The 12921-nt window shown below is 46.3% G+C and overlaps 1 protein-coding gene across 1 annotated transcript; it reads left to right on the top strand.

Moving 5' to 3' along the window:
- The first annotated feature begins 4810 nt into the window (after positions 1-4810).
- Got1l1 (glutamic-oxaloacetic transaminase 1 like 1) lies at positions 4811-10795 on the top strand. Its single transcript, XM_027395399.2, has 9 exons — positions 4811-4925; positions 6418-6599; positions 7108-7219; positions 7430-7539; positions 7718-7810; positions 7905-8055; positions 8816-8981; positions 10268-10410; positions 10647-10795. The coding sequence occupies exons 1-9, from the start codon at positions 4811-4813 to the stop codon at positions 10793-10795; spliced, it is 1221 nt and encodes a 406-aa protein (XP_027251200.1).
- Positions 10796-12921: the final 2126 nt, after the last annotated feature.

The following is a 12921-nucleotide window of genomic DNA, read 5'->3' on the forward strand; positions in this document are numbered from 1 at the left end:
ACACACACACACACACACACACACACACACGCAGGCAAAGCACTCACAAAATAAAAATAAATAAATTGAAATTTTTGCTGTTATTTTTAGAGACAGGTTTCTCTGTAGCTTTGGAGCCTGTCCTGGAAATTGCTGTATAGACCAGGCTGGCCTCTAACTCACAGAGATCCACCTGCCGCTGCCTCCCAAGTGCTGGGATTAAAGGTGTGGGCCACCACTACCTGGCCTAATTTTTAAAATTCAATTTAAGTGCAATTTAGTGCATTAGGTATCAGATCCCTTAGAACTGGAGTTACAGACAGTTGTGAGTTGTCATGTGGGTGCTGGGAATTGAACCCAGGTCCTCTGGAAGAACAGCATGTGCTCTAACCACTGAGCAATCTCTCCAGCTCCCAAGTAAGTAAATTTTAATTCAGACATTAAAACAGAAGGGGGACAATGGGAAAGAGGAGGAAGCCAGTGAGAGAGAGGACATGAGACCATAACAGAGAGTATATATAATCCATGTACGTATATGAAAAGTCATATTATATTGTAACCCATTACTTTGTACAACTACCATGCTAATAAAAATGTCTAAAATGTTATGATTGTAAAGTTTGTAATTTTGGGGGGCCTTGCAAGGGCTTTGAGGCAAGGTTTTGAGGCAAGGGTTTGCTGGACTCAAGATTCTCCAACCCCAGATTCCCAAGTGCTGAAATTCCTGTCACCCTGCCTGATCCTACTGTAAAAACCAATTTCTCTAATCTTTAATTTAAACCGTGGGGCCCAGAGAGAAGCAAGGTGCTAGCAGTTCCCTGGTATAGCAAGCGTTCTCACAGGGCAGCCCATGCCTTCTACTCTCCGTGGCTTCTCGGGTGTCCCCATTCCTCTTCTACCACAGGTGTGGCTGCCTGAGCTTCACCCAGAGCTGTGACATCCCCTCCTCCCAAGCACTGGGTCCAAACTCAGAAGCAATCTAAGGAAGTAGCTTTTCTTCGTGCCATTTTCTCCTTCCTTCTCTCATTTATGCTCAAGGCCATTTCTAAGGATCCCAAGGTCTTGAGGGGTGGTGGAAAGTTTGTGGGAAGCATGTCCAAAGTCCTCCAAAGGAGTGACTTGGGGCGGTGAGGATGAGTTTAAGGGGACCGCTAGCTCTGGAAACACCCTCATAGAAATTGTCGACACCCACCTACCCCCGCCCTAGAGCTGATGCATCTTCTTGTCCGCTCTCTAGCGCTATCTTGTGTCTTGTTCCTAAACAGCTAACAAGAGACGGTTTTGTCTTTTGAATGCACTTTTAAAGTTTTGTGGACGCTGTGTGTGCGACCTCTGCATCTCTGAAGACGCCACGCCAACCCAGCCTGGAATCAGTCCCCACCTACAAGACTGCACTATCTGAGCTAGACACGCTGACCAACCACAAATATCCCCTTCTCCCACTCCTTCAGAGTTCAAGCCTAAGGAGGGCGGAGTAGGGCGCGCAGAGAGGACGGTGTGATGGATTGAGGAAGGTGGGCTTTCCCTAGCATCCTACGACCTCCGCCGCTTCTGCCCACGTCCACCCAAGTCACCTGTGGCGTCTAGACCGCTGAGGCTGCAAAGCTCTCAGCCACTCCAGCCCGCGAACCGCCGCGGCCAGGTTCCAGCTCTGCCCCGGTGACAGTGGGGCGGATCCACTGCGAGCAGAGCAAATGTTTGTGGCTCCGTAGGAGCTTTGGGGAACCGCAAGCTCCCCAGTTTGCCAACAAGGGTACTTACCCTGAGCTAGCGGTCGCTGGGCTGAGGTTTGTGGAAGGACAGGAGTGGGGGTGGGGGAATGAATTGTGTGTATGTTTGTGGGGGGGGGAGTGGGGAGTGAATTTCGTTGGGCTGCTTATAAATGCATGGGTGAGGATTTGTTTACAAAAATATTGGTATCTTACCAATAGCCACACTACTGAAGCAAAGTCTTTCCCGCTCCCACCTGCAGCTAACTGTGTGTATCAATCTTCAAGAGAAATGAGGCTTCATAATCCACTTCTCTGTGGTGGATTAAAAGAAAATGGCCCCCACAGAAAGTGGCACTATTAGGAAGTGTGGCCACGTTGAAGTAGGTGTAGCCTTGTTGGAGGAAGTGTGTCACTGTGGGGGCAGGCAGGCTTTGAGGTCTCTTTTGCTCAGCTACTCCTCCAGCACCGCATCTGCCTGCATGCCGCCATGCTCCCCACCATGATGATAATAGACTGTAAGCCACAGCCGCAATTAAATGTTTTCTTTATAAGAGTTGCCATGATCATGGTGTCTCTTCACAGCAATAGAAACCCTAAGACACCCTTCACGGCAAGGTATTAACAGGTCTGTCCTATTTTAGTGTGATAAAGACTATGATCAAAAGCAGCTTAGGGAAGAAAAGGTCTTTTTAGCTCACAGGTCCAGATCACCGTCCATCACTGAAGCTCAAGCAGGGCAGAAACCTGAAGGTAGGTGTGTGATATTTTGTTTGTGTTCTGACAAACAAAGTTTGCCTGGAAATCAAAGGGTGGGGCAAGCCACTAGTTAACCATAGAGCCGGGCACTGGTGGCTCATGCCTTTCATTCTAGCACTTGGGAAGTGGAGACAGGAAGTGATAAGGTGGAGTAGAGACAGGATCTCAGCCTTTTTGGAGGAAGGAAGCAGGTGGAAAGCAACTGGCAGCTGCTCCTCTGATCTTCCAGGTTTTTACCAAGATATCTGACTCCTGGTTTTTATTGATTAAATTAGTTAGATTTGTGCTTCAGGTAGGAACTGAAGCAGAAGCCGTGGAGGAGCACTGCTTACTAGTTTACTGTTCATGGTTTGCTTGACCTCCCTTCTTCCACAATCCAGGACCACCTGCCTACTAATGGCACTGCCCAAAGTGGGCTGCCCTTCTACATCAATCATTAATCAAGAAAATGCCACACAGACCTACCTACAGGCCAGTCTCATGAAGGCATTTTTCTCAGGCATTTCCCTCTTCCCAGAGGACTTGTATCAAGTTGACAGAAACCTAAGCTGTTCACAGTCCTATCTTGTGCAGGTTTTGTATAGGTAATCACAGGTGTTGTGAGTTTAAGTGTGCAGCAGGCATGTCACAGCTGGGAGTCAGTCATCCCAACCTTCCCTGTCCCCTCCTCCAGCTCTTATATACTTCCCCTCGTTTCTATGATGTTCCCCACTGAGCTGTGGAGTGTGTGATACAGACATTCCATTTATATCTGAGTATTCATCAGTCACTTATTCCCCTCCTTGTGTATTTTATTCTTGTGCATTGGTATTTTGCTTGAATGTACGTCAGTGTGAGGGCATCAGATCTCCTGGAACTGGAGTTACAGACAGTTGTGAGCTGCCATGTGGTTGCTGGGAATTGAACCTTTGTCCTCTGGAAGAGCAGACAGTGTTCCTAACCGCTAAGCCATCTCTCCAGCCCCAACAGTCTCTTATTCTCAACACAATGACAAATTACCTCTCAGCAGTCACTGCTGGCTGTTGCAAAAGCAGTTTCTCCAATCAAAGTTGACCCTTTTTCTCAAGCTTCTCCCTCCTCAAATGGCCATGCTTAAATGTATGTAAAAACTGTTTCTTCATGAACTCAGATTTAGCTTCCAAAAAAATAGCCATGGAAGAAAACGAAGGTAGAAAAGAGCCTAGGAAATAACACCCTGTCCCTACCTAGACCTGAGACCTAGGATAAGGAAAAACACCCTGACCTTGACTTGACCCCAGGGCCAGGCCTTGAAATCCCACCAGTCCCTGAGCCCTAGAGTCAGGCCACAAAACCCATCAATCCCAAACCATCCTGGACCGATCCACCCTTCTCCCACAAGAAACCCTAAATAAGCTTGGTACCCTGTTCAGTTTGCTGTAGCTTCTCACCCTGGAGGCAGCGACCCTCCTGGATTCTTCCTTCCTAATAAATCTCTTGAGTGAGGTTTGTTATGCAGAGTGACATGTTTTGTTTTGTTTTGTTTTGTTTTGTTTTGTTTTGTTTTGTTTTGTTTTGTTTTGTGGAGCAGAGCACAGCTTTTGCCAGAACCAGAACAGAGCAGAACTGTAACACTTTCCCTTGGGGGCAGAATTGTTACAACTGCAGGGGGACCTGAGCAGAGCTGTAACATCTTTGCTGGAAAACCCTCCCCTGTGGAAGCCCTCCTCCTTTCTCTGGAGCAGAGTCATGAGCTACTACTATATTAACAGTGACTGTGGTATTCTTTGACTGCCAGGATACCTTTCCATCAGAGCTGCAACACTTACAAAAAAAAAAAAAAAAAAAAAAAAACAGAACCACCTTAAATCTTGAGGTCTCTGAAGAATGTGTTTCAGGCCCTGAGTTCAATGCCCAGCACTAAAAAGAAAATTCGATTTTCTCTACTCATATAGTAGTGTGATTTGCAAAATGGAAGTAGAAAATGTATCCCTTCTCCAAAGCTACACAGAGAAACCCTGTCTCAAGGGGAAAAAAGATAATGTATCCCTTGATTGGCACTGTTGAGTACCTTAGGATGTTTGCTTCTGTTGGGGAAGCCCTACCTGCCTTGTCCTGCTTTCTAGAGACTGACTTGTTACTTCAGTTGGATGGCTTGGGCCATAGAAGGCAGTAAATTAGGTGGGGAAAGTGCCTGGGAATCCCATGTCCTTTATCATTCCTCCCTGCTGCCTACTCTCCCAGTGCCATGGAATGTTCCTGTGACCCTGAATTTGCCACCATGGAGACTCGAAGTCTCCAAGGTTCTGTTGCTCTGACAACCCATTGCCCATTGGAGCTGCCAAGGATCTGGAAGAAAGAGGCCCAAAGCAGGGTTGCAGTTGTTGGCTCCATAAAACTCAGCTATGACTAGTCTTTCTGTGTTCAGGGACATAGTCCCAGCCCAGAAGCTAGAAGGCAGTTTACTAAAGATCTACAAGCAAGATGATTATCCTAACAAGATGTTCTTGGCTTACAGAGGTAGGAGTCCATCATTTCAGGGTTTAAGATTTTCGGCACATTTTGACTGCCTGTAAATGGGCAGTGCCCCCAGTGGAGGAATGAAGAATAACCCATGCCTCTGCAGTTGGACAGACTAGTTTGTTAACAAAACTTCCAGAGCATAGAAGTGCAGTGAGGGTTCCAAGTCATCCCATGCCCTGTGCCCTTTGCTGGGAACCTCTGGGAATTTGGGAGAGCCAAGTCTTCTTCTGCTTCTCACCTTTTCTTTATCTGCCCCTGCATCCTCCCTTGTTATTTCCAGTTCTCTCTGTTTGTTATTTGTTTTTAACAAGCCCATGTAAATCAGGGGAGTCTTGAACTCACACTATAGCTGAAAATGACCTTGAACAAATTCTCGTCCTGCCTCTATCTCCCCATCTCCCAGTTACTGAAGGCGCCACCACACTTTGCTTCTCTCTCATCTTTTTGTTTTTTGTTTTTTATTTTGTTTTTAAGATGTTTTAATTGTATGTATGTGTATGAGAGAGAGAGAGACAGAGAGAGAGAGAGAGAGAGAGAGAGAGAGAGAGAGAGAGAGTGTGTACATGAGTGTAAGTGTGCAAGGTGGCCAGAGGCATTGAGTCCCCCGCAGAGCTGGATTTACCTGTGTTGATGAGTTACCTGATGTAACCACAGAGAACTGAACTTGAGTTCTCTTCAGGGGCAATATGTATTCTTAACCACTGAACTATCTCCCCTCCCAGAGCTCACATTCTTGAATCAAGAAATTAAGCCTTCTGAGGGGATGTGTCTCAACTGACAGAGTGCTTGCCTAGCCTTCCTGAAGCCCTTTATTCAGTCCCTAGCAGATAAACCAGGAATGGCATTCACCTGTAATCCCAGCACCTGAGGGATGGAGGGTCAGGTGTTCAAGGCATTCTCAGCTACAAAGCAAGTTCAAGGCCAGCCTGGGATTCTTGATACTAGAGAAAGGGAGAAGGCAAGGGAAGACAGACAATGAGACAGAGGTAGACAGAGACAAAGAGAGACACACAAAGAGGGGTGGAGAAAGACACAGAGAACCCTTCCAACATGGAATCGGGCCTCACCATCATGGAAACCAGGGGCATACTTTAACTTCTTGAATGTCTTAATTTATTTTGTATGTAAATCAAAACCTTTAAAATGCATAGGTTTCGGCTGCCTTGATTGATGTTCCGTTTTGTTGTGTTTTTGTTTTTGAGACCCTATCTTTTTATATAGCTCAGGCTGGCCTAAAACTCACTATGGACCAAGCTGGCCTGAAAGTGATCCTCCTGCTTCCCTCCTCCATGCTGGGATGACAAGCATGGGCCATCATGCCTGACTTAGCTGAGGTTCTTGCTCTTGGTGGTGGTGGTGTTTTGTTTTAAAACAGCACACTGTTTTATGAAAATAAAGAAGTCAGAAGGGGGGAAGGAGCTTTCATGGGTACTTTCCAAAGGCCCAAGAAGCACAGGCATCCAGAACACCCTTTGAAGTTTCTCCACAGTGTGCATGACCGATGAAGGCCATCCCTGGGTCTCTTTGGTGGTTCGCAAGACTCGCCTGCAGATTTCACAGGACCCCTCTCTGAACTATGAGTACTTACCCCAGATGGGCATGAAATCATTTGTCCAAGCTGCCTTGGAACTCCTCTTTGGAAAGCACAGCCAAGCCATTGCAGAGAAGAGGGTGAGACATGGAGAAGATATGCAGGGTTGCATGGCCATGCAGGGGCCTCCACCTTGACAAAGGCAGTTCCAAGACTCTGAAAGTAGAGCTGGGAGCCGAACCCCAATCCTCATTCAGTCACTCAGTTGTACCCACCCACACTGCTGATTATAAACTATAAATAATCCGGGAGGTGGTGGTGCATGCCTTTGCTCCCAGCACTTGAGAGGCAGAGGCAGGCAGATCTCTGTGAGTTCGAGACCAGCCTGGTCTACAGAGTGAGTTCCAGGACAGCCAGATCTGTTACACAGAGAAACCCTGTCTCGGAGGAAAAAGAAAAAAGAAAGAAAAACTATAAATGGATTATTTCAATGTAAAAGGAAAAATAAAGGAAGAGGGCTGGAAGGCTCAGCATAAGGCCCTTAGTTCAACCCCAACACCAAAAATAAGACAAAAGTCTGAGTCTGGGGTATGCTAGTGTTAATGCTGCTCCTGCAAAATGTCCCTTTTATGTACTGCTTGCTGACAGGTAGGGGGTGTGCACACTGTTGGTGACAGTGGGGCCTTCCAGCTTGGGGCCCAGTTTCTCAGGACGTGGCGTAAGAATTTGAAAACTGTTTGTATCGTCTCATGTCAAAAGGGTGAGTGTTGCCAATTCCTGTCCTGTGTGTAATCTCCACTCTTGCCCTCACTTTGTGTCAAGAGAATAATGGTGGCTATGCCAAGCTATGTCCATCCTTTTCCTGTGTTGTCCTACCATCAGTCAGTAATCCTCACCCCAATCTCTGGTATCTGCCTCTGTTTCTCCATTTCCATGGACCCCAGCCAGTGGGGGGTCTGTGTTCCCACAGAACAGTATGGACTCATCTTCCAGGAAATGGGCTTTACAGTTTATGAATACCTCATCTGGAACCCCAAGGAGCTGTGCTCAGACCCCAAGATGTTTTTCGAAGTGATGGAGGTAGGGGGGGTCCCCACTCAGAATCTTCTCCCATATACCTGGTTTATCGCCTATTCTCCCTGTTACTTTAGGCCTTTTTAGTGGGAACAAACCTAAGAGATTATTTCTCCTCTAAATGCCTGGTGTCACCTCCCACACAGTAGAGGTGGTGCCTTGACGAGACAGTGTCTTCCTACAGCATATCCCAGCTGACAGTATCCTTGTGATTGGGAACATTATTGACTGCAGGTTCTCGCAAAATCAGTGGGCAAAGTTGATGTCCATCATTAAGGTCAGGATGGCTCCCTGCCACATTTCCCCTCCTTTCACACTTGCTTCTCCCCAGCAGCAGCCTCATACTCTCGGGTTCTTTTTTTCTCTTGCAGAAAAAGCAGATATTCCCTTTCTTTGACATTCCCTGCCAAGGTCTATCCACTGGTAACCTGGAAGAAGACACCAGACTCTTACAGTACTTTGTGTCTCTGGGGCTTGAGTTCTTCTGCAACCAATCTCTGTCCAAGAATTTTGGCATTTATGGTATGGTATGGGCAGAAGGGTATGGACAAGAGAAATGGGGAACAAAATTGTTGCATATCCATTGCACGTGTGATGCTGGTTTTGTTTTGTTTTGTTTTAGTGAGCTTACAAAATAGAGTTTCTTACAATGTTCTCTATGTGTGTGTGTCTATCTTTGTATCTGTCTGTTTGTCTCTGTCTCTGTCTCTGTCTCTGTCTCTGTCTCTCTCTCTCTCTCTCTCTCTCTCTCTCTCTCTCTCACACACACACACACACACACACACACACACACACCAGATATGTACTTTCTCGTATTTTCCTCACCAATCTCCCCTACCCCTCCTCCAAAGGATAGATGTTTTTGACATCACTTAATCCCTTGGAAGGAGCCTAATACTCCAGAGAAATCACATTGTGGCAGAAAAGGACACCATTGAGCTAGAAGTTGGGCTCTGTGACTAAACCCACTCCCCAAATTACCCACGTCTGTTCTAGTTAAAATTTTAACCTCTCAGGCCTCTGCTTCCTTGGCTGGAAAATGAGGAGAAAGTACTTGGTAAATCTTTCAAGCCCTCTCCCCCTTGCATACTCCGGCGCATGGATACTCTTTGCACAAAAAGAGGCTAGGACTTTGGGGCCAAATACTAGCCTGACTGGACTGAGCTGGTGGCTCCACAGTTTAGCCCTTTCTCCTGCAAGGTTGGAGGGAGAGGTCTAGGTAAGATTCCGAACATAAGGGAGGGAGAAGCCTGAGGGTGAGGCTGTCTTCTCAATGCTGCAGATGAAGGAGTGGGGATCCTAGCTGTGGCAGCCCTCAGCAACCAGAACCTGCTGTGTGTCCTCTCCCAGCTGATGAACTATGTTGAGGCTCTGTGGGGAAGCCCTCCTGCCACAGGTGCCCGGATCATCACTTCCATCCTCTGTAACCCTGCTCTGTTTGGAGAATGGTAAGGGGTGGGAGGGTCTGAGCAAGGGAGGGTGGCTAGGGCTCCTATAGTCCTACAGACTGACTGGCTCACTTGGACGCTTCTGCTTCTCCTATGGTCTTCTTTTCTTTCTTTCTTTCTTTCTTTCTTTTTCTTTTTTTTTTTTTTTCAAAACAGGGTTTCTCTGTATTGCTTTGGAGGTTGTCCTGGAACTTGCTCTGTAGACAAGGCTGGCCTCGAACTCACAGAGATTGGCCTGCCTCTGCTTCTGCCTCTGCCTCCCGAGTGCTGGAATTAAAGGCATGTGCCACCAACGCCCGGCTCTATGGTCTTTATAACACTCATTCATGCTCACATTCATCAAATTTTACTGAGGGCCTTTCTGTGTACTGTGGCTCTAGCTAAGCCAAGGGTTGCCCTGCCCTGAAGTAGTGGACAATGACACCTTTATTTTGGATATAAATCAATAAGTTAGATTACAGAACACTTCCAGACTGCACTAAGATGAAACCTATTATTTTGCACACGTGCGCGTGTACACACACACACACACACACACACACACACACACACACACACACAAAGAGAGATCTGGACCTGCCACGTTGCTCAGCAGGTAAAAGTACTTGTTGCCAAGGATAATGACCTCAGGACCTGATGATTCCCAGGACCTACATGGTGGAAAGAAAGAATCGACTCCTGCAAGTTGTCCTCTGACTACCCCTAACCCGACACACACACACACACACACACACACACACACACACACAATAAAGCTAAGCTGGCAAAATCTGGAGGTCTACTTTGCATGCTTAAATTAATATGGGTCCTGGATTACCCAGCTTCCTGTTACTATAACAAAATACTTGAAATGGCTAACACCTCTCCCCTAGAAAAGAAAAGTTTTGTGTTCACTCTCAGTTTTGGAAGTTCAGTTGATAGGGTCACTTGATGCTATAGTGAGGCAATGCATGGTGGTACAGTTTAGGGTAACAAATGTTCACCTTATGATGTCCAGAAAGCAACAGAGATAATGAAGGAGGAGTCATGATAGCGCCCCCTCCCATGACCTAACTTCCTCCCACAACCAATAGTGACACAGTCTTTAACACACAGGCCTTTAGGAGACATTTAAGACCCAAACTACAGCAGAATCAAACCTCCTTCCCACCATAGGTGCCATGGAGCCCAAGTTCCATGCATGTGCTTCCTGACATGGGTCAGAGTGTGGAAAGGTAGGACGAGGGGAGGACACTTTGGGAAGCAGGGAGATCCACCGTCCCATCTCTTGCTTCTTGCCTTGGCAGGAAGCAGAGTCTAAAAGGTGTTGTGGAGAACATCATGTTGATCAAGGAAAAGGTGAAAGAGAAGCTCCGGCTCCTCGGGACCCCTGGGACCTGGAATCACATCACCGAACAGAGTGGCTTCCATGGTTATCTGGGACTCAACTGTAAGTTCCAGAACTGGGCAACTCTCCCCTTCCTGACCTCAGGCCTGTGTTTTAACCCTGAGCAAGCCTGGACTGGATGATCGATCAGTCTACAGCTTTGCTCTGGGCTTCCCTCACACCCTTGGGAAAGTGAGGCTGCTTCAGAGACCTCTATAGGCCCCCACAGATGCCGGCATTTCTTCGCCTTTAATTCTGCCTGGGCTTGAGAGGAATTCTGAGTCCTGTGACTGTCACAGACCAACAGGTGGAGTACCTGACCAAGAAGAAGCATATCTACATCCCCAAGACCAGCCGGATTAACTTCACCTGCATCAATATCAGGAACATAGACTACATCACTCAGAGCATCCATGAGGCAGTGAAGCTCACTGAGGAATGTCCCTGACTGGAATGAAAACTTTATTTATTCTTTGAAACAAAATACTGAATTAATTATTCATTGCTATGCTCACCCTTTCATTTATTTATGAAGCAATGTGCTGGCCCGGGGGGGGGGGGGGGTGCTTCAGTGCAACACATGCCAAGCATTCATGGAGCCCTAGATTCCATCCCCAGGAGCTTGGGAGGGGGGTGCAAGAACAATTACCCTCATAGGACATGGTTCAGTTCCTAGCCATTTGGCTAGTAACAAAGTGAACAGAAGTCAGTAGATATTGAGAGGTGGTGTGTGTGTGTGTGTGTGTGTGTGTGTGTGTGTGTGTGTGTGTGTGTACACACGTGGGGGGGCATCTGGTGTTTCTTCCAGAAACACAAGCCAAGTTATGCTCAAGTTGTTTCCTAATATGTCAATCATGTTTGAAAAATCAAAAAGCCAAACCAAAATTAATGTGTAAACACTTAAAATTACTTTCCCAGGATTAATTTTGAAACAGATCAAAGTTGAACATCTGTAGGCAGACTTTTGTTTGAACGACCAACTCACAAAAAACAACTTGGAGACTTATTTTTAATTATGAAAGCTTGGCCAGTAACTTAGACTTATTACTAACCAACTCATACAACTTAAATGAACCCATTCTTATCGATCTACATGTCTCTTGACTTGTGGCTTTACCTCTCTTCAGCACGGCAAGTTCATCTTGCTTCTCTCTGCATCTCCTGGCATCTATGTCCTCCTTCCCAATGTTCTCTGTGTCTGAAAAACCTTGCTTAGCTATTGGCTACTTTTTTTTTATTGGCTTTTTGAGACAGGATTTCTCTGTGTAGCTTTGGGGCCTATCCTGGTACTCGCTCTGGAGACCAGGCTGATCTTGACCTCACAGAGATCCGCCTGCCCCTGCCTCCCGAGTGCTGGGATTAAAGGCGTGTGCCACCAACGCCCAGCTACTTTTTTTTTTTATTAAACCAATGAAAGCAACAATGCTCAGAGTGTATAAATACTCTGTAATAAATGGCTGTCTTAGTTGCCATTCTATTGCTGTGAACAGACACCATGACCAAAACAGTTTATAAAAGAGAGCATTTAATTGGGAATGTGTTTACTGTTTCAGAAAGCTAGTCTGTGACCGTCATGGCAGGGAACATGTCTGCAGGCATGCATGGCACTGGATCAGTAGCTGAGAGCTTATATTGTGATCCACAAGCAGTAAGAAAAGAGAGATAGGGCCTGGCATGGACTTTTGAAACCTCAAAGTCCATCCATGAGTGCAGGTGCAGTAGAGGCTAGAGACCTCTCTGGGGATCTAGAGTTACAGTTGGTTGTGAGTCACTGGAAGTGGGTGCTGGAAGCCAAACTGTGACCCTCTGCAAGAGCAGGAGGGAACTGTTCTGTGCACCAGGCTGGCCTCAAACTCACAGAGTTCTTGCTGCCTTTGTCTCCCAAATGTAGGATTAAAAGCATGCACCACCACATCCAGCATAATATGGTGCTTTCAAATGAGCAAAAGATGGGTGGTTGTCTTAGATGATGAGGGGAGTTTAGTGGTGGAGGACAGCGAGGGACCACCAATGGATCCAAAAAAGAACCTTTGGAGAGAAGTGACATGTTCTCTAGTTTGATGGTGGTGATGACTCACAAATGCACACATACATCAAAACTCATCAGATTGCAGGCATGTCAAACAATGCCTCAATTTTTGCCACGTAGAATGGAATACACCTGTAATTCTAGCACTTGGGAGAATGAGGCAGGAGGATTGCAGGTTACAGGAAGGCCTAAGCTATATGTAGATGTGATCCTTTCTCAAAAATATATATATATATATATGTATAAAAATGTACATGCATACATAATAAAGCCTCAATTAAGAATATATGTAATGCATACATAAATACATATGAATGACAGAGTGGAGAGTCAAGAGGCCAGTGTGGTACAGAAGGCAGAGGACAGGAGGTGAAGGTTGCTGGTACTGAGATTAACATGTTGGGTGGGGTGCATTTATCCAGAAAGCTAATAACTAGCCTACAGGTGTGTGAGTTGGTGGCTAGCTGGAATGGTAGAAGAAATTGTGTTAAGGTTGGGCTCTTGCTTCACTCCTTAAACACAGGTTCTACTGTACCTACATGTTT

The sequence above is a fragment of the Cricetulus griseus genome (genome assembly GCF_003668045.3).
Source record: "Cricetulus griseus strain 17A/GY chromosome 1 unlocalized genomic scaffold, alternate assembly CriGri-PICRH-1.0 chr1_1, whole genome shotgun sequence".
NCBI classification, from domain to species: domain Eukaryota; kingdom Metazoa; phylum Chordata; class Mammalia; order Rodentia; family Cricetidae; genus Cricetulus; species Cricetulus griseus.